Genomic DNA, 23,531 nt, shown 5'->3' on the forward strand with positions numbered 1-23,531 from the left:
CATCACCATTTATCCTTAAAGAACACACAGACATTTGTATTGTGAATGTAGTTATGTATTGATTGAAAGTGTTTCAAAATGATATTTGCTTTCAATAGAAGCATTGTGTCTTATTTAAATTTGTGCTGAATGTTTGAAAACAGGACATTTACTTTTACATGATCTGATGGACAATGACTTTGATCACAAAGTTGTATAATTGTATTTGTAAGGGGAAGTAGTGAATGGCTTTTAATGTTTTTGACATTTGACCTTTTTTTTTTTTTTTTTTTTTTTCTGTTATATTTGCACAGAATGTGGAAATGGTTCAAATGAAAATGTCTGGGAATGAATGTTCTCTTGACATTGCTGTAGCAAGCACCAATTGAATGGTTTTGTTAATGCCTCCGAGCTAGATTTTGTGACTCAAAGGGTATACGGGAAAACAAATGTAATCTTGTAGCCTTTTTGTGATTCAACCATGTGAACAAAAAGCAAACCTCACATGCATGTCTGCTCTGGTGGACTTCATGGTAGAATTATCTAGTACATGTAAAGTCGCAAACCACTGTATATTGAATGGTCATCTGTGCAACAGTCCACTGCAAGGGTATGTCTCCACTGTGCTAATTAATATCTACAGAGGTCCCCTAATATATATATATATATATATATATATATATATATATATATATATATATATATATATATATATATATATATATATATATATATATATATATATATATATATATATATATATATATATATATATATTCACACACACACAACACTTACCGACTATATTTAAAGCACACAAAAAAAAAAGTATTTGTAATAATGATATAACTGTTTTACATATACTCAGACCTCTGTTTGAAAATCACTTTCAGAATATCATGCAAAAATAATTTAAAATGTAAGCAAATATGATTATGCTTTTCAGTACGTCATCTAATTATTATCACTAGCGTGCCGTTTTACAGAGTAGACAATGTGAAAACTTCACTGTACATCAGCTGCTACCTACAAGCGGTAGATTTAGTCATCTATAGATAGTCATGTAGTCACATATTTCAGTGCTGAACTGACTCAGACATAAGAGTTACTGGACTGTAGTAGTCTGCTACACTCTTAAATGCTCAGATACATTCTTTATAATGGCACACCAAGAAGCTCTGACCTATTGTAAGTTAATGTCTTGTAAACTTTAATGTAAAGGTGTATTTGTACATTTTGCTGCCAATGTAAAGAAAAAAAAACTGTTGTGAAATGTATTTTTTGTATTATACATCACTACTGTTTTGTTGTTTTTATTATATTGTACATAAAAGCACTTTAATTTTAATTTTTTAAATAAAAGAAATAAAACCATTGGTTTGTACTGATTCAATATTATTTGGGTCAGTTACAGTTGTGAAACTTGCTGTGGCATAGAACTATTACAGTGGCATAATATTATTACTTAATATTAATAAGAAGATTCTGAAGGATCATGTTACACTGAAGACTGGAGAAATGGCTGCTGAAAGTTCAGCTTTGCCATCACAGTATGCCATCACAATGAATTACATCTAACCATAAAACAGTTATTTAAACTGTAACGATATTAAATATAATATTATAACTGTTGTTACTGTACTTTAAATAAAAAATTCAGCCTTGGTGAGCATAAGATACTTTTACTTATTTCTTTTTTATTCTAATTATTTCAAACTTTTGACCAGTTGTGTGTGGTTCAGGTACAGTAAACAAAATGTCCCCACAAAAATGCAAATATCCAAAAGTAAAATTTTTTGGTTCCCAAGAGGAAAACAACTTACAAATCATAGCTACTAAGTGAAAATTGTAAAAATTGAGAGAGTTTTGTGTGAGTGGTAGGTTTAGGGGTAGGGTAAGGGGATAGAAAATACAGTTTGTACAGTATAAAAATCATCATGTCTATGGAATGTCCCCATAAAACATGGAAACCCAACATGTGTGTGTATCTGTTATTCCCTATGTTATAGGGAACAACAAGGATAGTAAAACCAATAATTTATAAATCATATTAGATTTTATTTTTTTTTTTTTAATTCAGAGTTTTCCGTGAAGGGATATGCTTATAAAATACAGTATAAAAATAATTACGCCTATAGAATGTAACCATAAAACAGAAACCATGTTTGATTTGTGAGTGTCAGTGTGTGTGTAATTTGATGTCACTATAGCCAACTACTACCATTCAAGGGGTCAGCTGATAAATTGTATGCATCCTTATGGTTTCATAGGTTCTCTTCTCATAGGTTGATTTATATGGAAATTTTCAATAGAAATATTACTCTCCCTTCTTAATTTGCCCCCTTCAATGTAGCACTAGCATTTCAAAAGAGATTTGTGACACCTGCTCAAGTGCATGCGCTCTTAATTTTTTACACTGTAATAATGCTGCCATCATGTGGCCAATTTTGGAATACGACACCGTCATCCTTTTTATATATTTTACATTTCAGTAGCCGCAATGGTATCATCTTGTTTTTCCAGGTTAAATAAAGTAACAAACAGCAGGTGACATAATTACATCAACACGATGTTCATATTCAGGTATGGCAACGTAAATAAGTAGGTTCCTCTCAGTTAATCCAGCTCTACGTGCGTGTGTGTGTCACAGTATCTGATGCAGGCTAAAAGTTAACTAAGACTAAATCTTGTAAACTCTTGAGCACTTAGGTGCGGTGCACTGTTTGCACAATGACACATCCAAAGAGAGATGAGGAAAAACAACAGCCTATACATTCAGAAAGGAATGCCTTTAGGATATTTGTTTACTTTTGTAGTTTACTTTGAGATATTTGTTAGATTTTATAATGGCAATCTGTGTGCAATTCGGCGAAAATATCTTTGAATTGTATGGAAGACGAGAGTACAGCTAACAATATATGGCGTGGGCATTACCAAACAAAGTGGGCACTGATGAAACTGCCCCCCACATAACCGCGTTTGTGATGTCATTTGATGTACTAAATGTAATATTTATATCATATGGAGAAAAATAAAAAAAAAATGTTAGAAACTCGAGGCGCAGCGAAATCAAGCCTACATAAAACTCTCTGAAAAGCGAAAAGCAGAGAAGACTGACATTAGTATATAAGTTTATTATTATGTAGCCTTCCCTTGTTTTTTATTCCCTAATTTGTATTATTTCTCTGATTAAATTTTTTTTTTTTTTTTTAATTTTTTTAATTAATTTATTTTTTGCTAGTTTTAGCCATAGCTGACCAGACCAAAATGAGGGCTGGTTCTCAGATTGTTGTAGACTTCTACAGCACGCCTACTTCCATGACTATCCAATGACACACTAACTTGAGTTCAACTTGTTACAATGCGTGATAATGAGCGCTCATCCAATCACTCATGCCTTCATCTAAATAAGCTGCCCGTAGATCCAGCGCGAGGTGTCTGCGCACCTGTTGGTGATGTACATGTTAGCTCACGAACCTTTAGCGTTCATTTCTCTTCACACTTTCGTCTTTTTATCACTTCCACGTTTTCGGTGCATTATCTTTGTACACAGGTGTATTTTGTATAACCGTTTGTTTGTCCTCGTTCAATGAAACTATGAACCAAGCTGACCTTCGGAGACTTTTTGCGGCTTGTGATGGGAATAAGTCAGGAAGAGTCGAATACGAGGACTTTACCATTGTTTGCCGCGAGCTTAACGTTCCTGCTGACGAGATCAGGACTTTATTCAACAAGTTTGATCTGGACGGAGATGGATATATTAACTTTAACGATTTTTCGTTAAGCTTTCATGAAGTTTCGGAAGCCCTCAATTTGGCTTTGTTGGGAAACAGTTTGCAAAGTCAGAGAAGCGCTTGGGATGAGTTTGAAAACACGTTAGACGGAGATGTGGCCTTTTATTTGGGAAGGTAACTTTATTTTGACTTGTAAAGTTCAGATTTTTCTTGATAAACTTTTATTTTTATTTTAAAAAAAGCTTTAAAACACTGTCAAGAAGCAGTTAAGTAGCAAATTGTGTTATTTTTCCCCCTTCCTTAGGGTTAGGCTACTAAATTTGACCTGAGTTTTACAAATATGTGGAAATACACCATTTAAAATAAATTTTGTGTTTGTGTGTGTGGCCTAGCCTAACTTGCTTGTTTTTTTGGGGACAAATCTGTACACAAATGAGCTAAATCTAAAAGGCAAAACCTGCTTTTAAGTATTTTATTTTTAAAGTGAAAAATGCAGAAAGCTATTTTGGGTTTAGTTTACAGTACTTATAACTAGCTGTATATAAAAACAGTAGTCTATGCAGTGTCCATATTTAGGTAAATGTGTCTGTTTATACAGTTATAGTCTGTTTATATAGCTACATAGAAAAAAAATGTGACCTTAAAATACTATATATAAATATCTTTTTTTTTTCTGCTGTGCTGTCATGTTTATCTGTTTTGATATTGTAAAGTGACCTTGAGTTTGCAGAAAGGCACTAAAAAAAAAAAAATTGTATTATTATTTTCATGCCAGTATCTGATATGACAACTGAATTCACTTTTTTTCATCCAGTCACATTTTATTTTGCTTTCTTTTTCTTGTGTCTGCAGACAGTGGGATGAATTGAAGGAGTTGTATGAACAGATCCACTCCACAACAGATGAGCTGTTATTGCAGCAATATGAGGATCTCATCAAGGCTCTTGTAGCTGAGAGCAAAGAGCACAGAATGGAGATTGAACAACTCGAGACCAGTCTACGAAGGTGAGAGGAGCATTTCCGGGATTCAGCTGGGATGCTGTGGTGAATCACGATGTACAACGGCTGGTTTGGCTCTTTCAGATTGTCATAACCGACTCATCCGTGATAATTGCACCCTGATATAATGTCGTGCACCTTTAAATCTTTGAAAGCGCATTTTAAGGCAATTTTAATAACAAAGGGCCTTAGGTATTTTAAATTTGTCATCTTGCTGCCCCTTGAATATTTTCAGGATTGGGACCATTATAGAATTTAATACAATATGGCAGTATGTACAATAAGATTGTAATGTTCAATATCAGATTAATGAATCAACCATTTTGTACTTTGCATGTATTGCATTTTATGGAGGACAGAAGCACAGGATTTCCCCCTCTGTCCAGGAAGTGTTTCTTCTGTTTTAAGAGTTTAAAGAATTCAAGTTACAAAGCTTTCATTGTTAAAACGAAGAAAAGTTCTACCATTTCTGAGGAAGAAGGAAACTGAAAATTAGGGTTGAGTTACTAAGCTCGTCATTCTCCTTGTCGAAACTTATGTGGTTCTGTAGGTGTGGATGTTTCCACAGCGAGACATAGTCCTGGCCTTTTACTGTGTGTTTAGCGCTGTTTGTTTCGCCTCAGGTCCACGTTACACAGTTGCAGCTTCTCTTGAGCCCTACCTTCGTTCGTTCCTCCCTTCCCTTTCGTCAGAGGTTTGCTCAACTGCACCCGCTTGATGATTACGATAAGACCGTAGCTTAAAGGATTTTTTTCATCTCTCCAGTAGTAACTCCTCAGGGAACATTTCTTTTGAGATCTGGATGTAGGCGCACCTGGATGCATTAAAGGGTATCCTTAGACCAAGGCCGGTTGTTTCTGGATAAAAAAAAAAAAAAGACTTTAAAGTTGCCGTTTGGTTCTGAAAAGCTATGCCTTGTGCTTTTTGATGTGAACAGGACAGAGGAACTGACCAGCAGTCAGTTAGCAGAGATGGAGGAGGACTTGCAGCAGCAACTGGCACGCACAGAAGAAAGAGTCAGGGAAGAGGTGAGAAGTCAGACAAGTTGAATGTTCAGTGATTATGAATATGAATTGGCACGTGTACATTCATTCATTTATTGAATATTTATGTAAGATTAATGCGGATGCAGGTTAATGCAAAAGTAATCAATACTTTTCTGCGTTCTTGATGATATTCAAAGATACCTACATTGTTTAAAAATTGTACATTGTTTTAAGTAATAGTACTTAACAATAACACTGACACCAAGACAGATTAAAATGCATAAACATGTGTTTACGTGTGTGTGTGTATGCATTCATACATATGTAAATGTGTGTAATTCTGTCTAGGTAATGGAAAAAAAGAGATTTCAGGTTCAACTTTGTACTCAGTGGTTCACCTTTATTCTTGAAGCCCAGTGAGATGTTTTTAACAGGAATGCTGGCCTGACTCTGTGTGCACAAAGGCTTCTCTATGAGAGCTAGTAAATGCCTCTTTATTAGGCCTGTGCATATAAGGAAAACTCTCTTCTTGGGTTTCATGCATACAGGAGCAAAAGAAATTGGACGAATCCATTGCTACGCTCCAAATCAAGCATGAGAATGAACTGGCAGACCTGCAAACAACGATAGAAAGGCTCACAAAGGTAAGGGAGCGATGTGGGATTCTTATTTTAATGTCTTTGCATATAGGTTTGTCTATCTTTTGTGTAACTTTTTTTCTCAAATTTTAGCAATATCAAGAGGATTCGAAATTAAACAGCCCCAGGGAAGATGCCATCAAATTGAGAGCACATATTAAAGATCTGATGCAGGTATGAATCAGATACTGCTTTTCAACATGCATTAGGCTTCAGAGGTATTTGAACAGAAGGGGAGTGTTGTGTAAACTGTGCCAGTTTAATAATTTATCCCAAAAATAAATTAGAAATTCTTAACTAAAAGTTTACCAGATTTTTATGACTGACTTTAGTGGAATCAAAAATATTTTATCCAGAGAAGTGTCTCTGAGTGCAGTCCAATGTTTTGTTTGCAAAATTCTTAAAAGGATAAAGTTTTGGAGAGACTTCAGGCAGAGGTGAAACTATCGCATAAAGACCAATATGACTACTTCTGAGAGGGCACACAACTTTATTTTGAACTTAAAACAAAATTGAGTTTTGGCCATTCATTCACATGACAACTGTGTTTTGGGAGGGCTGAAGATGCAAACTTTTGAAAACTGACTTCAAAGTGCAAGTTTTTGAAAACTATACTTTTATTATAAATGCATATTTGTGGAAACCGTGATGTTGTGTGTAATGTTCAGTCTATAGGTTTGTGTGCAGGCGCAAGGTGTTTCTAGGAACAATGCCAACCACTGGACCACAAAAACAGTCATAAGAGTAAATTTTTTTAAATTCAGATTTATACATCTTCTGAAAGCTGAATAAATAAGCTTTCCATTGATGTATGATTTTGCTGAGATACAACTATTTGAAAATGTGGAATCTGAGGGTGCAAAAAATAATCTAAATATTGAGAATATTGCCTTTTAAATTTGTCCAAATGAAGTTCTTAGCAATGCATATTGCTAATCAAAAATTAAGTTTTAAAATATTTATGGTAGGAAATGTACAAAATATCTTCATGGAACATGATCTTTACTCAATTTCCTAATGACTTTTGGCATAAAAGAAAAATCAATCATTTTGATCCACACAATGTATTTTTGGCTATTGCTACAAATATACCCCAGCGACTTAAGACTGGTTTTGTGGTCCAGGGTCACATAGTATTTTCAGTTGTTTTCACAGATCTGTGTTAACAGGGATTGATTTGACATTGTAATAGTTTCAAAAATGCAAAGTGAAAAACTGAGGCTACACTTACACTGTGCAAACATAACCTCAGTAATCAAGTGACAATGTGGTGCATATTAGGGATAAGAGATGTTGACAAGTTCAATCATTGGAGAATTTGGGAGTAAAACATTAAACGAGAGTCCTTTTGAAAAGTAATCTGTGACCAAATGAATTTTTATTTTTTTTTGAAGTTGCACCACAGCTTATTCACTGACGCATCTTGCCCCACTTTGTCTAATGTCAGAATTAGGGCTGATACTAGAGGTCTGCTTTCCCGCGGTATCTGCAACAGAATGTTGTGAGACTAGTTTTGAATTGCTGGGTGCAGGAAGGAAGATACTGATATGTAAGCTGGAGAAAGATGATATGTGGGATTTGAGTTAATCAAATCCATCTTAAGATACAAAATGTAATGTCTATTGTGCAACAGAAATAAATAGTTTACAGATGCAAGATTAGTTTTTTTTTTTTTTTTTTTTTTTTGACAGCATATGACAAAGACCTCAATTTGTATTTAGTGTTACAATTAGAAATATTTATGATCTCATCAGCTTTTGTGTTCCTCTGCAGGAAAATGAGGAGCTGAGGAGTTCTCTTATGAAAGCCCAGATAAACGTCTCTGTTCTCCAGGTTGAGTTGGACAGGCTGAAGAATGCCTTCACTGACCAGAAACTCCAACACGAGAGGTGAAAACATTGATGCTTCGATTCATTTAAGCTGGGTTTGTGTACGTAAATATGTGAATGCTGCCAGTAGTTCTTAATCACCGCCTGCAATGTGTTTTCTAAGAAGTGATTTAAGAAAAAGTGCTTAATGTGATTTTCTTTTTCTTCTCAGAGAAAGTGATGACCTTAAGAAGATGGTGATGGAGTACCAGTCTTATTCCAGCCAAATAGAATTCCTCCAGTAAGGCAATTCAGTCGTTCTCTTTGGGAGTCAAATGAATCCCAATATTCTAATGGAGAAATGGATTTTCTAGCTTACTTATACAATATGACTTCTCTCCTTCACATCAGGGAAATGAACAAAACGTTGTATGACAGCAATGATGGGTTACGCTGTGCACTGAGCCAGGATAATGGCTCTTCAAAAAGACGGGTAGCTATTTCATTGGTTTTTAATTTAAATTAGAACTGCATTCACTGCAGCCATGGTCAAATATTTGTATTTCCAGCATACAGAAACACACCACTGTTTCTGGGAGTCATTTAATGTACACAATAACAACCCGTATTAAAATGTTTGCTCTTCTGTAGCTCTCACCAAAAAATGAAGTTCCTCCTAGAAAGATGAAACCACTTCGACAGAGTACAATGAATCAGAGCGGGTAATTATATCCTTTGTTTACTCTGTATTTGTTGCGGCTGTATCTCGACAGGAAAAAATAGAGAAAACTTTCAAGATTATTTCTTGTTTAGGCCTGTATGTTATATGTTGTATTACAGTCTTGTTTAACTTTTTATTTTACTAATGAAGAGGACATGATGGCCCTGGTGAAGTGCTGGGCTGATAAGTATTTGGATAGTGGCGTTTCTGTTCAGAGAGATGCCGAGCCAATGTCAGGCAGCGATTATGACAGTGACGACAGCCATAATTCAGTGCAGATTGAGCATCATAGTTACTCTTGTATTCCTTCTGAGATGGAGGTAAGTCTTCAGCTTTCACTAGTTTTCACACTTTGCAGGTGTGTATCTGTATAATTCATTGCTGGGATAAATAACTAAATGTCTCATAGGTGTCAGAGCTGAAGTCTGAAGCTTTGGGATCTGTAGCTCGCAGCACAGCTGGCTCAATATCCTCCTCACTTCGGCGGCGGTTGTCTGCTTTTCCTGTCAAGGTAGGTCTTGCTACAGTCCTTTTTGTTTTTGTTTTTTTTGTTTTTTTTAATCACTAGGTATTCTAGAAACTATAAATGCTTAATTCGTTTTTGGAAAAAGTGAAAAGACTTGTCTCAGTTTTTCATTCATGAGGTAAATGACAAACAACTGGAAAAGTGGATGGTCTTGAAATCAGAAAGGTTGAGAACCACTGTGATACACTGCCTCTTTACAACTGTTCTCTATAGAAAACTGAAGAAGACTTGCATGACACTGAAGATCTTGCTCCAGTGTACCGTCTGGTGTTGGCTGGTGATGCTGGGTCGGGAAAATCCAGCTTTTTGCTACGGTTGAGTCTCAACGAATTTAGAGGAGATATACAAACCACTCTTGGTGAGAAAAGTGTCATTTTTGAATGTGCTATGAATACAGTACAAGTATTGAGAATCCAAATCGTTTAAAGGGGTCATATGATGCGATTTCAAATTTTCCTTTCTCTTTGGAGTGTTACAAGCTCTTGAAGCATAAAGATCTGTAAAGTTGCAAAGACTAAAGTCTCAAATCCAAAGAGGTATTCTTTATGAAAGTTAAGTCAACCACACCCTCCTAAAACGGCTCGTTCTAACACACCCTGACATGTTTACATCATGATGTGGGAAGATTTGCATAACGCCGCCCAAATGTTCACACAAAGACGTAATTATTTTTATTTATTTTTTTTTTTTTAATTCTCGCTGTTGCCGCCATGTTGTGGAGATGCTGTGTGTTTCGTTGTGAAAGTGAAACTACAGTACTTTGTTTGGCCTTCCAAAAGAGGACCAGGGCTTTTTTAAAACAAATCCCAAATCAGATAAATGATACAACTAAAAGAAATCTCTTCATATAAACAAAGGCTTTGTCTGTGCTCTATTTAAAATCAGAGGCAACCATTTGAATTACTATCCAAAAAAGATGCTAAATACATGTTATTTGGACTGTATAATTAAAAAAAATTTGAAACAAAAACAGAATGGTCTGATTTTTAGCTTTGTGAATAAGATGCAAAAGTCACTCTTCGACAGCAGGTGGCACTAATGGAACACTGGGTATTTAAAGGCTGCTGCCCCTTTAAGACCGAATGCACGGATCTGATATAATAATGCACAGGAGATTTTTCTCCACTGTATACGTTCACTTAAGACATAACCGACTGTTTACGAGAATACTTAGAGAATTATTTTGAGAATTCTGTGTATGTATTCATTCAGAAGCAAGGATGCGTAAAAGAGGAATCAATTGTGTATGCGCAATTTCTGAAAAGCGGCTCTCTATGTGCGATTTGAATGAGTGCGTGTGAGTGGTTTAAACACTTGAATGTTTAAATCGGCAAGACTTAGAAACGAGTGCAAACGATCAACTACAATCCGTTTCACCCCTACAAGCGAGTGAACAATGCGAATCAAGTTAGGAATTTTACTCACTATTCAAGATAGCGATTTTGCGAGCCCTGAGGACAGGACTAGAAATCAGTGGTTAAGTTGTATTTGCAACACTGTTCCAAAACAGTTCAACCCAAATATTTAGATGCGTGCAGTGCATTTTATGGAGGAGGACTGTTTCCTGAACCAGTAGCCTACGATGCTTCTGTGCACAAAGGCTGTTCTATAAAGTGAGGCAGTTCCAACTTTGCAAGGACAGTCTGGTGTTTCTGACTCAGAGCCTGTAAGTACATTTACATATTTAAAGAATTTGCCACTGATGATTCAAACGTGAGTTTTGAGCAGTGTAGAGTAGCGCTTGTTTGTCGTTTCTCCGATCACAAATGCAGACATGGGTTTTATGTTTACGTGGCGTGATTACACCAAATACACAAAATAATGGTGTTTTTAGCAACGTCATATTACCCCTTTAAAGTTCTTTCTTACAGGTCCTCAAAGAAAACTTCAGAATGACTATGGCACTCTTGTAAATAAAAAGCCTTTATCAGATGGCTACATCCAAGAAATCTAAACTCCCCTTTTTTTAAATTCTTATAGGTGTTGATTTTCAAATCAAGAAGATGCTTGTAGATGGAGAAAAAACAAACCTTCAGATCTGGGACACTGCTGGACAGGAAAGGTACCATATATGTGTGATTTGGGAATCAAATGTAGGCATGCTTGGTTAAAATTCTTAATTATGGATGTTTAGTTACATATTAATCATCATTAGTGATTATTATACTCTGCTTTTTTTCTTTTTTAAGATAAATTTTTATTTAGCAAGGATGCATTACATTGATGAAGAGAGATTATATACATGTATAATGTTACAGATTTTTATTTATTTTCAAATGAATGCTGTTCTTTTGAGCTTCATGTTCCACAAAGAATGTATCGTGGTTTCCACAAAAAATATAAAGCAGCACAACCGTTTACAAACTTGATAAGTGTTTCTTGAGCACCAGATTAGCATATTAGAATGATTTCTGAAATATTATGTGACATTGACTGGAGAAATGGCTGCTGAAAATACAGCCTTACTATCACAGGAATAAATTACATTTTAGAGTATCTTTAAAGAAAACTATGTAAAAATGTTTTACTCTATTTTTGAACAAATAAATGTACAGCCTATGTGAGTATAACACCAGGTTTAGGGTTTTGGGTTGCAGGTTTAGGGTTAAACATTTATATATTTTGGGTTCTTTAGTATGTTTGTTACTTGATATGTAACCGGTTTGAGCCCTGGCAAGGACACGAGGCCTTTCTGTGTGGAGGGGGGTGTGCATGCTGTCTAATAAACAGCATGCCAAAGATGCACTACTTTCAAAAGCTACATTTGCTCAAAAATGCAGTGAAAACCGCAATATTGTGAAATTACAAATAAAAATATATATTTTTTTTAATGTTTTAAAGTTCAACTTAATCAACCATTATGTTTTTATTACCTTAGATTGAGCAATTTCTATCTACATACACCGAGCGTCCCCTTACATGGAAGTCGCCACCATGTTTCTACAGTAGCCCTAAATGGATAAACTGCTCTTCAGAGCGCGTTTCGACACTGTTGTTCTTGCGACTAAAACACTGACACAATGATGAACAAGTACATAAATATTGTAAAGAAATCTTATTGCTCTCTGCTGTCTTTACCGACGACATCTTTACCTGTGTTGGCCACCATAGCTTCTCTAAAGGGAGGGGTGAGCCGCTGGTTGCAATTCGTAACCTCACCTCTAGATGCCGCTAAAATTTACACACTGCACCTTTAACATAAGTATATAAACTTGTTTCTTTTCTACAGGTTCCGCAGCATCGCCAGGTCATATTTTCGCAAAGCACATGGAGTGCTACTGCTATACGATGTCACATCTGAGAGCAGTTTCCTGAATGTTCGTGAATGGGTGGAACAGATTCGGGTACAGTCAATGACTTTTTAGTGAGTTTGTTTACTTGGTTTCATTTGTAGACCATATTCTGTAAACTTTCCCTCACAGGAGTCAACGGATGAGGACATCCCAATGTGTGTAATAGGAAACAAGGTAGATTTGAGGGCAGAGAGGCCAGAGGGAAGCTGCGTGAGCGCGTTCCATGGTGAAAAGCTTGCTATGGTGAGTCTTGAGTCTCAGATTTATATGGGAAGAATGTAAAAACCACCATGCCAATCTTAATTTTCCGTGCATTATAGGCTTACAATGCCCTGTTCTGCGAAGCAAGTGCTAAAGAGGGGACGAATGTCATCGAGGCAGTTTTACATTTAGCAAGGTAAAGAAACCACATCAGTTCTTGCTCATTCTAAAACGTACGTGTTTTCAGGCTTTAAATGTCTTATGAATTATCACAGAGAAGTCAAGAAACGTGCAAAACTGGGGCGAAGATCAGAGTCACGGGTTAAGCTGAGTCTTCATAAGCGGAAGAAGACGCTGAGCAACTGCTGTGGAGTCTAAATCATGCAGAGATCTGGTTTAATTGTGATTTTTATGCTTTTTAAAATAACAAATCCTGTCCTTTGTTAGAAAAATGTTAATGACATGTTTTTTAAATGCAGTTAGCACTTAAGCAGTTTTTAGACAGATGCATCATTGGTGTTTTTAGGCACACTGATCAAATGTATATTTGTAAATTTCCCTATTAATGATCAAATTCACTTCAGGGTTCAGTGTTTAAGTATTTACTTTTATTTATGTCAGAATTGAATTACTGTTGTGTTGAAGGATGTTTCTAACATTGTGTTAAATAAAAGTTTTAGATCTGATTTAAAGTCTTAAAGCAGTTTATCTGATGTTATCTGCAGGGGTAAAGGGTTCTCTAGTATTCTGACCTCTCTGAAAGAAAGCAAACTCCGATTTTGAGCTACACTTTATTCAACAGTTTTGAGTAAAGGAAAGCAAATGAGATATAAAAAAAATACAAGAGTATGTGATTAGCAAGATGGGTTTTGTGGGTCTGTTATTCTTAGTTTTTACATGGTAAATACTGAGCAAGAAAAGTAAGACCTGTACACAGTGAAGTAAATGTCCAATCAAACTAAATTAGTACAATACAAAAGTTTTAAATCAAAGTACAAACAATGGTATTGCTGAATCTAGACCACAAAAAAACAATATAGTCTAACGCCACCAACAATAATAGCTTAGGATCGTCTGAAGGGTTTGTTGATGTCTTCTATTTGGCTTTAGAGTCAGTTTTTTCGTTGGCTTTCTTTTGCTTCTGTTGCATTATTTCTGCATCTCTAAAAAGGTAAAAAAAAAAAATGGAAGTTAATAACAGCAGTAAAGTGTCCCGTAACATTTTAAAGTACCATTTCCAATACTCATAGGCTTACGATACACGGGGCAACTTTTTGAGCAATGTTGTCGTCAACAGGCAACGAGTTGAGGCATAGGGCCCACGACCGATCTTAGTTATTTAGACAGAAATTTTGTTACCCATTCTCAATGGGGAGAGCGCCCAAGCAACATTGCTTGAAAGTTGCCGGGCAAAATTGCTCAAAAAATTGCTGTGTGTATCATCAGCCTTAGAAATTAAGCAACACATTAATGGTAGTTTATTCCTCATTATTAAAAGGAAGCTGCATCTAGCTCAAGTTTCTCTCAGTGTCTGGGTATTGTAGGTTACCTCTGCTTTCTGGCAGCAGCAGATAAACCATCGTCATTTCTCTTGCCCTTTTGCAAATCATTTTGCTTCTTGGCATTTTTCTGGCGAGCAAGTTCACGCTGATTTCCCCCTAAAGAGGACACAGTGCTGAAATTAAAAATCTGATCTGACTGACACATCTGATCTCAAGATGTTTCAACCTAAATTTAACCCTAAAAAGCCTACTGTGTCACAGGATGTATGGTTTTCTAAGGCCTCTAAATGATCAACATCATTTTATTGGAAAACCTGTTGCACACAATCTAAAGCCCGAGACACACTGCACGATTTTCGGCTGTCCCAGACAAAAGATTGGCATCCTGAAACAATCGTGGCGATTTCTGTGATCGTGGCTCCTAATCGGTGGTCGTATGTCGTACAGTGAGAGAGGTTCAAAGATGGCCATTGTCACAGTCTTGCGACCAAAGATAGCTTACGATAATTTTCTGGAAGTGTCAGAAATTCAGCATGTTCATCACACATTGTGTTTGCAGTTACGACCCACCTTTACTGACCAACCAGTAAATTTCTTCCACTTTCTTTCAGCACACACAAACTACAACTGTCAAAATGTGATTCATAATGCTCTTTTTGTTTACCACTAGCGCATGCTTATGAAGTTTTATTCTTCTATAGAAACGTGCGTCGTAGCCTACGAGTCAATAGGTGTCATCATCTTACAGTCTACATGCATGTTGTACCCAAGTTTATTAGATCCATGTCACACAGTGTGACCAGCAATGATATTATAGATTGTTAAAATCGTGCAGTGTGTAGAAGGCTTTAAACATACCTTCAGCCCTCGATTCATAGTTTTTTACTATGTTAAAAAGCCTTTTAGCATAATTCTATAAACAAGTCCACCTTCAGGCCATAACACACATGCAGTTTTTTCCACCATGTAAAATATTATTGTCAGTAACATTTCAAAAACTTCATTTACTAGACCAAAGCAAATTGATTATTCAGAACATTTTTTTTCTTTCTTTTTAGGAAAATTTAAATGTCGCGAGGAACCAGGAATCTGCAAGTTATCATTGCATTGTTTTGCTAACCACAATGAAAACTACAGAGCTTTCATCACAAATCCTAAACACGTAAATGTCATCTTTACTAAGATAAGGAGATACAGAGTGACAGTTGTGATTTATGTGCATTTTATGTAGGTTGCTACACTGTTATAAAAATCTCACTGGTTCAGAAGCTATCACAATTGTATTTACTTTTGTCCATTACCCACACACACAGTTTGGACTTCTGAATATATCATACTATATAGTCCTTAAGCCATAATATGATACAAAACAAACAGGTTCAATTCACTATTACATTAAAAATTAATAATAAAAATAATTGCTGACTTATTTGTCAAGGTTTAGTGTAAGATCTCATCATTTGAGAATTTTCTTTCCTATGAGGATGCATGTTTAAAAAACAAATACGAGTGATATGCCCTCATGTGGAACGCATAGTTTGACTCACAGATGCTGAATCAGTTTTATTTCTGACAAGAAGTTTATCATAATGTAATTCAATGCCAACAACTGTTTCAGCCGCTTTAATTGTCACAGCTTGAAAGGTGTGTGCGTTATACCAACATACCATTTGTTAACGAATTTAGGATAAATGAAAATATAATTTGATGTGATGAACCCATTTGAAAACATGTACCGTTAACTTAATCGTAATTTTAAACTGCACTGTCAGTCAATCCCACAGGCCTCACACACCGTGACCGAGATAAGAGCTCTCACACACGTCTGACAGCGACCTAATATTGCTTAACTGAACCCATGTAAGATCTGTAGATATACTCACTGGTCATTTTTGATCAGTTTTGTCCGATTTTCAGATTAGCTCACCCAAAGGGCCGCTATCTTATTTCCCAACCAACAAACCGATGTCTTTACTGTCCGGCCTCAAACTTACTCTAGAAGAATCTACAGCATCGCGAGATCTTTGGGCACAGGAGGCAGTCATTTGATTGGATGCGACATGTGACGTCAGGCACGGGGAATGTTGTCATTGGTGAAACTCGACCTATACCAAAGACTACAGAATACCCTTATATGCTTTTTTTATTATGAATGACATTTTGAAATGTAAAAGAGAAATGTTTTAAAGTTTTAATTATGTTATTATGAAAATACCTTAAGTGGGCTCTTTGCAGTCCAAATTTCTTTATTTTAATTTTATACATGAGGAACAAACTAAAAACATGTTTTAAAAGCACTGAATTTTACTTTTTTTTCTTTCTTTTTTGGCAGTGTTGTTTTTTTTGTTTGTTTTTAAAGCATTTATTAATAATAATAATAATAATAATGTACATATATTTACCTTTATACAGTCTATGATATTTAGTTTTAGGTTTATAATAATAATAATAATAATAAACAATATAAATTAAGAAATTTTAAACTGTGGATTTTTGGTAATTGTAGATTTGGTGTTGATATGTGTGTGATATTGTTTCCTAGATATTAAATCAATAAAAAAGCTTTAGGTTGGGGTAGAGAATGATGCCTACGAGCTACAGGCACAGGTCCAAAAAGAAAAAAAAAATCAAATAAATTACATTACTTTTTATTGATTTTGTGGTGACGTAAAATAAGAAATATCTAAACTTTTATTTGTTTAATGCTTTTTTTTAAGCATTTTAAGTCATCATGAGCCCCTCCGCTATGTTTGCCGAACCACTGCTTTAGACATTTTTTTTTTCTTTTTCTTATTAGGTCACCTTAAAAAAATAAATAAAAAAAATCCATCAATTAAAACATAGCCTACATTCCTGTATTTTTTTATTTTTTATTTATACCATAGCAAAGCAAAGCAGAACTGACACTTCAGCCATTCATCTGAGACATGCCACCTGCGCTGCTCAATGACAACGCCTGCATCATGATACAACAGTCAGCGACAGAATCTGTGATCTGTGATTCTCCTCCAACATGCCACACCAACTGGTTTGGGCAACAATAGATTACTCAGCCATCATATTAGATCCTGTGTACAGATGAGTCACTGTTCAGTCTGTTTACAGGAGTGCCAGAGTGTGGAGGAGGACAGAGTAATGCTCAGGAAACTGAACCTTGGAGTACCAGAGTAATTGTGTGGGTTAGTATTCAAGGCCGGATGTAGTTACATTTCCGTAAGCAGCTGTAAAGTCAACATGAAATCAAAAATGGACCTTATTTACTTTCCTAATGCATTTTCCTGGTGTCATTCATTATGAATGATTCGTTATTGCACGTTATTTCACAGAAAATAAAAATATATATATTTATATAATCTATTGGTTTTCAACATTTTTTACCCATAGTCCAACACAATATTCAAACAAACAACTCCCCATTTAATTAATATAATATATTTCCTCTGGTATTTCAGTTGCAATTATGACAAAGCTGCTTGTTTATCTTACCACAATTTCTTTCTTTCTTTAGTAATTAAGAACCAAATATTCAAAAAATACTTAATAAAAAATGAAGGGGGGAAATAGTGAATGCTAACTTCAGTGAAGAATATTTTGATATATGTTAAATATGGTATTTATGTATTTGTATTTATTTATTATAATATATTCAAATTTATCATGAAGCAATTCTAATAGCTGAAGAACAATTTAAAATCTGTCTTATATTTATATTTAACAATTTGAAAGTAGAATGGGTTTAGAAATTAATGTTGTAATACTGATTTATTTATTTATTTATTTGTATTCTGTTAGTCCTTTTGTCAACAAACAGTAATTTGTTGTATAGCCGTATTGTTCATCTACAGTTGTTTTCTGCAACATTTCGGTTGTAAATGTAATATTGATTTCTTGTTAGCTTTTTCATTTCTACACTCGTTTTGTATTTTTCATACCTGACTTTTCTACCTTAATGATTTAATGGCAGCTGTTCAGCTAAATTCTAGTAATTAACATGTCATGTAGCAGAAAGAAAAAACAAAACGCCAAACATATTAATACTCGTGTTTTTATTGCAAGTATTTTAAATGCATTTGCCTTGCCCTTTTTTTCTGTGCGTATATTCTGTTTTGCATAAGTCGGTGTGCCACCGGAAGAACCGCCCATGCAGCTGCATTTTTTCCTCCGTCCCTTGGCAGCTCTGTGGAATGTCTGTTTATGCGACTTGTAGTTAATTTGCAAGTAGGTCGAGAGAGCTAGTTCCGTGCGGTCAGGACCACAGATGTGACTAAACTGCCCAAGGCCACCACCAGAGCTCCGAGCAGAAACTTCCAAGAAATTCCCTGAAAGAGTAAGAAACGAGATCAAACAATTGCAGCACTTGGACGCTAGCTCTGGCACATTTGAAAAGGCTTTTTCCACCACTTTTATTCTCTTCACTAGGTGGTAGTCGGTCACTTACAAACGGCTTCTTTTTGGGAGGAGGTGTCAGAGAGGGCGCTATGTTTTGAGCTGGTTTAGCTTGCCAACTCTGGGTCTCACTTTCCCCCGCCTGTCTTTTTACCAGCTTGGACAGTTCAGCATGAATAGCCTATAAAAATACAATATGAAGAAAAAAAAATAGCATTCAAACTCGTAATACAAAGTAAATAATAATAATAATAAAAAATGTGTTAATGTTTGAACTTTGTAACCTACAGCTCTGTGAAAAATAAGGTGGTCCTGCACTTTCTAACACTGACCAACAGATGGTGCCATTTCACCGTCTGCAAGCTGCATTTCAGGCCCGTCATGATTGACTGGCTGGCGATCATGTTTATAAGGGTAATATCACTTCATCTCAAATGTAAATTGCATATTAATAAGGAGTTTGATTATTAATTTTCATCAAAGCATAAACGATTTTTTTTTTTTTTTTTTTTTTGTAAAAGACGAGGGTGACCTGCTTGTTAAATTTAAAACACTTTAATCTGTTTATTGTGTAGTAGTCTAGTGGATTATACATTTGTATGACCCTTTTTGTTATCAGTGCGAGAATCTGGTATGTGACTGGAATCACTTTACTGAGCTTTTTATAGCCTATTCTTTGCTACTTTATCACCATGCAGATTTTGAATGTGAAATCTTAATGTTTTCCTTAGAATATACCACTTGTAGTGAGTAAAGATTTACATAGGCCTACACGTGTATTTTAATCAAAAGCCAGTAGTACAGAGTATACACTTAGAGACTGCTAAAAGCAGAAGTATATAGCAGCACATGTATTACCACGTTTTCCATCCCATGCCATCTCTTGACTCTATGATCCTATTTGAATTTTGCAATGAGTTCAGTGTTTGCTTTTTTCCCTGCCATCCAGACGGGGTGTCATTATAGGAACAGCAGATATTTTAGTTTTGTCTAGACAAGGCTCACTCTTCGCCATGAGCACTCTGGGTCAAAGCACCTGAGGTCAATCACAAAATCACTCATCAGCAGGTCCAGACACATTCTGTGAAATGGCTTTACTTCATTTTTTCATATATCATCCCAAATTTGACAAATATTTTTTTAATTTAACTTTGTTATTGTATTATAACATTTGGGAGCTGTATACACAAGTGATATATGCATTTATGCATATTGCATTATGCTTTCATGGAGCTGCATGTTGTGCAACTTTATTATAAAACAGATTAGATATTACATTTTATGGTTTGTAAATTTTTATTTATTTATTTTTATTTTTTTGCAGAATGTCCATTATATTATTCAGTGTTATGAAGGAAGCTAGTTGTTCTGTTTATTGGTTCTCGAAATGTCATAAACCTCCACAGTGTATACAGTGCTGATTCACTTGATTACTGGAAGGCACGTGTGTTTGTGTGTGTGTGTGTGTGTGTGTGTGTGTGTGTGTGTGTGTGTGTGTGTGTGTGTGTGTGTGTGTGTGTGTGTGTGTGTGTGTAACTTTCTGTCCGTGTACTGGCTCCAGACAGCTCTAATCTTGGTGGCTGCTCTGAGGATTTGACAGACTAACTATTCTCAAAGGCGTGACAGAACAGGTTTTGGTTCTGTGGATTGTAACACAGCACAAAACTCATTCTCAGATATTATTCGAGTCTAGCTGTAGAAATAAATATTTGCATGTTCACTCAAATATTGTTTGCATGCACTCGTAGGTTGAGTGGAATTTCTCAGGACGGGTTTTCACTTCCTTGTCTTAAGTTTGTGTTGAATGTTCAAACAGACCGGCGGTCAATAAACTGTGATATGTATATGAAATGCAAACAAATTAGAAAGATTTTTAATAAAGGTCTTGTTGTCTTAAATAGATCCACAATGCGTCCTCTGTTTTGGTACTCATTTAAAATCATTTTGGAAGGTGTTTACTAATGAACATTGGAAGCTTAATATAATCATAAACCTAATATTATAAAGCACTTTTTGGCTTCAATACAAACACTTCATTCTTGACCCACAGTGAGTATGAGCTGGCATTGAATTTGAAATAAATAACACTGTTCCAGTTAGGCCAGGTTTTTCCCAAAGGTCAGTTGATCTGTAAATAGCTGCTAATGGGATTTTCTGTTGCCAGCTCACGTGAAATTTAGATGTGTTCAGGCGGATACGGTCATGTCTCTCACCTTAGTGGACGGCTCCAGTTTCAAAGCCTTTTTCAGGGTCTCCATGGCCTCCTCATACTCACCCCTGTCCGATAAAAGCTGCAGAAACATTTTACATGACCAGATTACAATAAATATGTTTTCGGAAAAATTACAATCCAGATGGAAATATAAACCTCATCATATATGAACTGTAAATGATCTCAGTGCCTAGTTTGTTGAATAATATTCATCCGTACCTTCCCTTTCCTGAATAACGCTTTGACATTCTGGGGATCCAGAAACAGCACATCTCGACTGGTGTGCAGTGCCTCATCAAACTGTCCAAGCTTCAGCTGTGCTGCTGCCAGGTTATTCAGACACTTTACCCGGTGGTCGTTCACCTCCTCTTCTTCCTCCTCTGCCACACAGCTTTGACTGTCTACAGGAGGACACAATTGTACAGCCCCTTATAACCACGCTGTGGCAATGTACAACACTAAAGGAAACATTGAACACGATTAAAAATGTATTTGCTTATGGATCAATCCAGTCTAAATGGCATTGTACATTAGTTAGTGGCCTCAAATCTGATTGGTCGAGCAGGGTTCCATCAGTACTGATATAACACTTCAACTGCTCTGTGACTTCACTGTTTGTTCCAGAGAGACTGTCAGTCTGCGTTTGTGGTAGGGATTTCACTGTAGAACAAAAACACCAACTTCAATTTAAAAACCTAAGTTTGGTTGCTGGCTTAAAAAGTATGTACAAGCCATTCCAACTTCTATTAAACTGGGGGAGAAAAACAGTTGAATTGACAAGTGACTGTCTTTAGGACTAAGTCATTAATTGATTGATTCATTCAGTCCATTTGTTCAAAAATATCGATTCATTCAGGAACTAAACAAGCAACTGTTTTTATGAGTGGGTTATTGAATCATTTACTCAACTGATTGGTTCAATAATAGCTACCGGTTCATTCAGGGACCGTCTTTATGAGTGAATCATTGAGTCAATCAGTAAATTGTTCAACAACTGATTTGGGAACGATGTATTGTTTGTTTCTCAGAAAAAAAGTATGATTGGATATACAGTGGTTTAATTTGGATAACAGACTCTGGCAATTAACTGGCAATATTGTGTCTAAATGTAGGTAGGCATAACTGATTATTAACTAATATGTTTTTTTTAAGTCAATTCATAATGAGTCGGTAAAGAACATGTTTTTGCATTTAAAACGTGAAATGCAAGGCATGACATGCAAAAAAAAGGGTCTCGAATGCGTTTTTATATATATATATTTTTTTAAGGCTAATTTATTTTATTCTAAGCACCATGTTATTCGAACTCAACGTCATATGTGCGAGAGTAGTTTAAAAAGTCTATCTAGCAAGTGTTTACAATGGAAAAGCAACTAAATGGGATGCAAACACGTTCTATGTGAACGCTCCCTTACTTGTAGAGCTTTCTAATATATATTTTGTGTATGGGTTAGTGATTGCCAATTGAAAATATAGCCTACAGTAACATTTTGTATTGAATATCACTGTATGCAGTGTTTGTTTGCTTCAAAATCTTTTTTCTACATAATTTAGAAAAATTACTATTTAGTGGCTAGTGAGATATATGAATGTAGAAAAAATATTGCATAGAAAATGAAGGAGAGTCTAATATGTGATGCTTGAGTGGTCAGTGGAGACTGGCGATGTGGAGATCACTTCTGCATGTGTGGTCATTATCAGTGTCTGTAATCCAAAGCGGTGATTTGCACTTTACTGTCTCATTACTGTCAAACGTTCCTCTCAAGATGGACCAGGCTTTCCAGCAATTACCATGATTAAGGAGGTGGAAATAACATGTAGATTTATTACGTTTGATTAGCGTAGGGTTTAATAAGAGTGTTATTCAGGGTGGTCACAGCTTGCAGACATGACTGAGCATTTCGATGACATGATTATTGATCAAACAGATTAGCTGCTGAGCTGCTAGAACTGCTCTGAATTGAGAGCTATTATAGGGTTTTTCTCCATCACCATTGAACAATTTATTAGATATCATAAAGCCAATAATATATATATATATACAGTCTCCAGAAGTTAGCTCCAATATAATATAATAATATAATTTGTGTATATATATATATATATATATATATATATATATATATATATATATTACAAAAATGTTTTTATTGGTATGTTTGAAGTTAATTAATAGTATATGTTATGTATAATATTAGAAATAAATATTAGAAATTATAATATTTATAAATAGCCTATTATCAGAACATTTCCTGTTGTTGAGATCTGTGCCCTTATGCATTTATACGCATGAAAGATTTGTGCATGTTCTGGCATGTCCCTGCTTAATGTTCCTGCATTATGACACAGCTGTTTGAAGGGCACTGTGGGTTGGATTACCATATGTGCGTGTTGTAAGCATGTCCAAAGCCATGCAGTAAGCCTGGGCTGCCATGCTGTACTCTTCCCTTTGGAAGTAGAAGTTGCCTCGCTCTCGTTTCTGGCTGCCGATGCGGATCCGGTCGGGGATGGGCAGTGAAAGGGGGTTCGGCTTTTCTCTGAAGTCT

At 35.6% G+C, this 23,531-nt stretch overlaps 3 protein-coding genes and 1 long non-coding RNA gene across 5 annotated transcripts in view; 2 read left to right on the top strand and 2 right to left on the bottom strand.

The window, feature by feature from the left end:
- Nucleotides 1-3,407: 3,407 nt before the first annotated feature.
- zgc:162879 (ras and EF-hand domain-containing protein) lies at nt 3,408-13,571 on the top strand. The gene is made up of 17 exons (XM_019121967.2): nt 3,408-3,887; nt 4,566-4,718; nt 5,650-5,740; nt 6,247-6,342; nt 6,430-6,510; nt 8,110-8,225; nt 8,377-8,445; nt 8,556-8,637; nt 8,796-8,866; nt 9,002-9,185; nt 9,275-9,376; nt 9,605-9,749; nt 11,372-11,453; nt 12,621-12,735; nt 12,814-12,927; nt 13,005-13,081; nt 13,161-13,571. The coding sequence occupies exons 1-17, from the start codon at nt 3,577-3,579 to the stop codon at nt 13,261-13,263; spliced, it is 1,992 nt and encodes a 663-aa protein (XP_018977512.1). The 5' UTR covers nt 3,408-3,576; the 3' UTR covers nt 13,264-13,571.
- Nucleotides 13,572-13,662: 91 nt separating this feature from the next.
- Nucleotides 13,663-16,402, bottom strand: serf2a (small EDRK-rich factor 2a). Its single transcript, XM_019121978.2, has 3 exons — nt 16,271-16,402; nt 14,435-14,543; nt 13,663-14,048 (listed from the first exon to the last, which is right to left on the bottom strand). The coding sequence occupies exons 1-3, from the start codon at nt 16,275-16,277 to the stop codon at nt 13,982-13,984; spliced, it is 183 nt and encodes a 60-aa protein (XP_018977523.1). The 5' UTR covers nt 16,278-16,402; the 3' UTR covers nt 13,663-13,981.
- Nucleotides 16,403-18,415: 2,013 nt separating this feature from the next.
- LOC122140416 (peptidyl-prolyl cis-trans isomerase FKBP8-like) overlaps nt 18,416-23,531 on the bottom strand; it is a 44,632-nt gene continuing 39,516 nt past the window's right edge. For both annotated transcript variants that reach the window (XM_042743969.1, XM_042743968.1), the window contains 5 exons: nt 23,365-23,531; nt 21,205-21,386; nt 20,987-21,064; nt 18,826-18,954; nt 18,416-18,706 (listed from right to left, as the gene is read on the bottom strand). The exon at nt 23,365-23,531 is cut by the window's right edge and continues 51 nt beyond it. In XM_042743969.1, coding sequence (XP_042599903.1) covers nt 18,620-18,706; nt 18,826-18,954; nt 20,987-21,064; nt 21,205-21,386; nt 23,365-23,531 — 643 coding nt within the window. In that variant the 3' untranslated portion in view covers nt 18,416-18,619. The remainder of the gene's footprint in view (nt 18,707-18,825; nt 18,955-20,986; nt 21,065-21,204; nt 21,387-23,364) is intronic.
- Nucleotides 18,584-23,531, top strand: part of LOC122140417 — an 8,998-nt gene continuing 4,050 nt past the window's right edge. Inside the window, exons 1-2 of the long non-coding RNA XR_006157083.1 lie at nt 18,584-18,714; nt 19,064-19,187. This is a non-coding gene — a long non-coding RNA (uncharacterized LOC122140417). The remainder of the gene's footprint in view (nt 18,715-19,063; nt 19,188-23,531) is intronic.

The sequence above is a fragment of the Cyprinus carpio genome, chromosome B18 (assembly GCF_018340385.1).
Source record: "Cyprinus carpio isolate SPL01 chromosome B18, ASM1834038v1, whole genome shotgun sequence".
NCBI classification, from domain to species: domain Eukaryota; kingdom Metazoa; phylum Chordata; class Actinopteri; order Cypriniformes; family Cyprinidae; genus Cyprinus; species Cyprinus carpio.

Excerpts from the sequence above, each read along its gene's own strand:
- zgc:162879 (XM_019121967.2), top strand. The coding sequence starts at position 3,577 with ATGAACCAAGCTGACCTTCGGAGACTTTTTGCGGCTTGTGATGGGAAT. Across the intron at positions 5,741-6,246 it reads AAGAAAGAGTCAGGGAAGAG|GAGCAAAAGAAATTGGACGA; the intron begins GTGAGAAGTCAG and ends TCATGCATACAG. Across the intron at positions 9,750-11,371 it reads AGATATACAAACCACTCTTG|GTGTTGATTTTCAAATCAAG; the intron begins GTGAGAAAAGTG and ends AAATTCTTATAG.
- serf2a (XM_019121978.2), bottom strand. Across the intron at positions 14,049-14,434 it reads GCTGCTGCCAGAAAGCAGAG|AGATGCAGAAATAATGCAAC; the intron begins GTAACCTACAAT and ends TTACCTTTTTAG.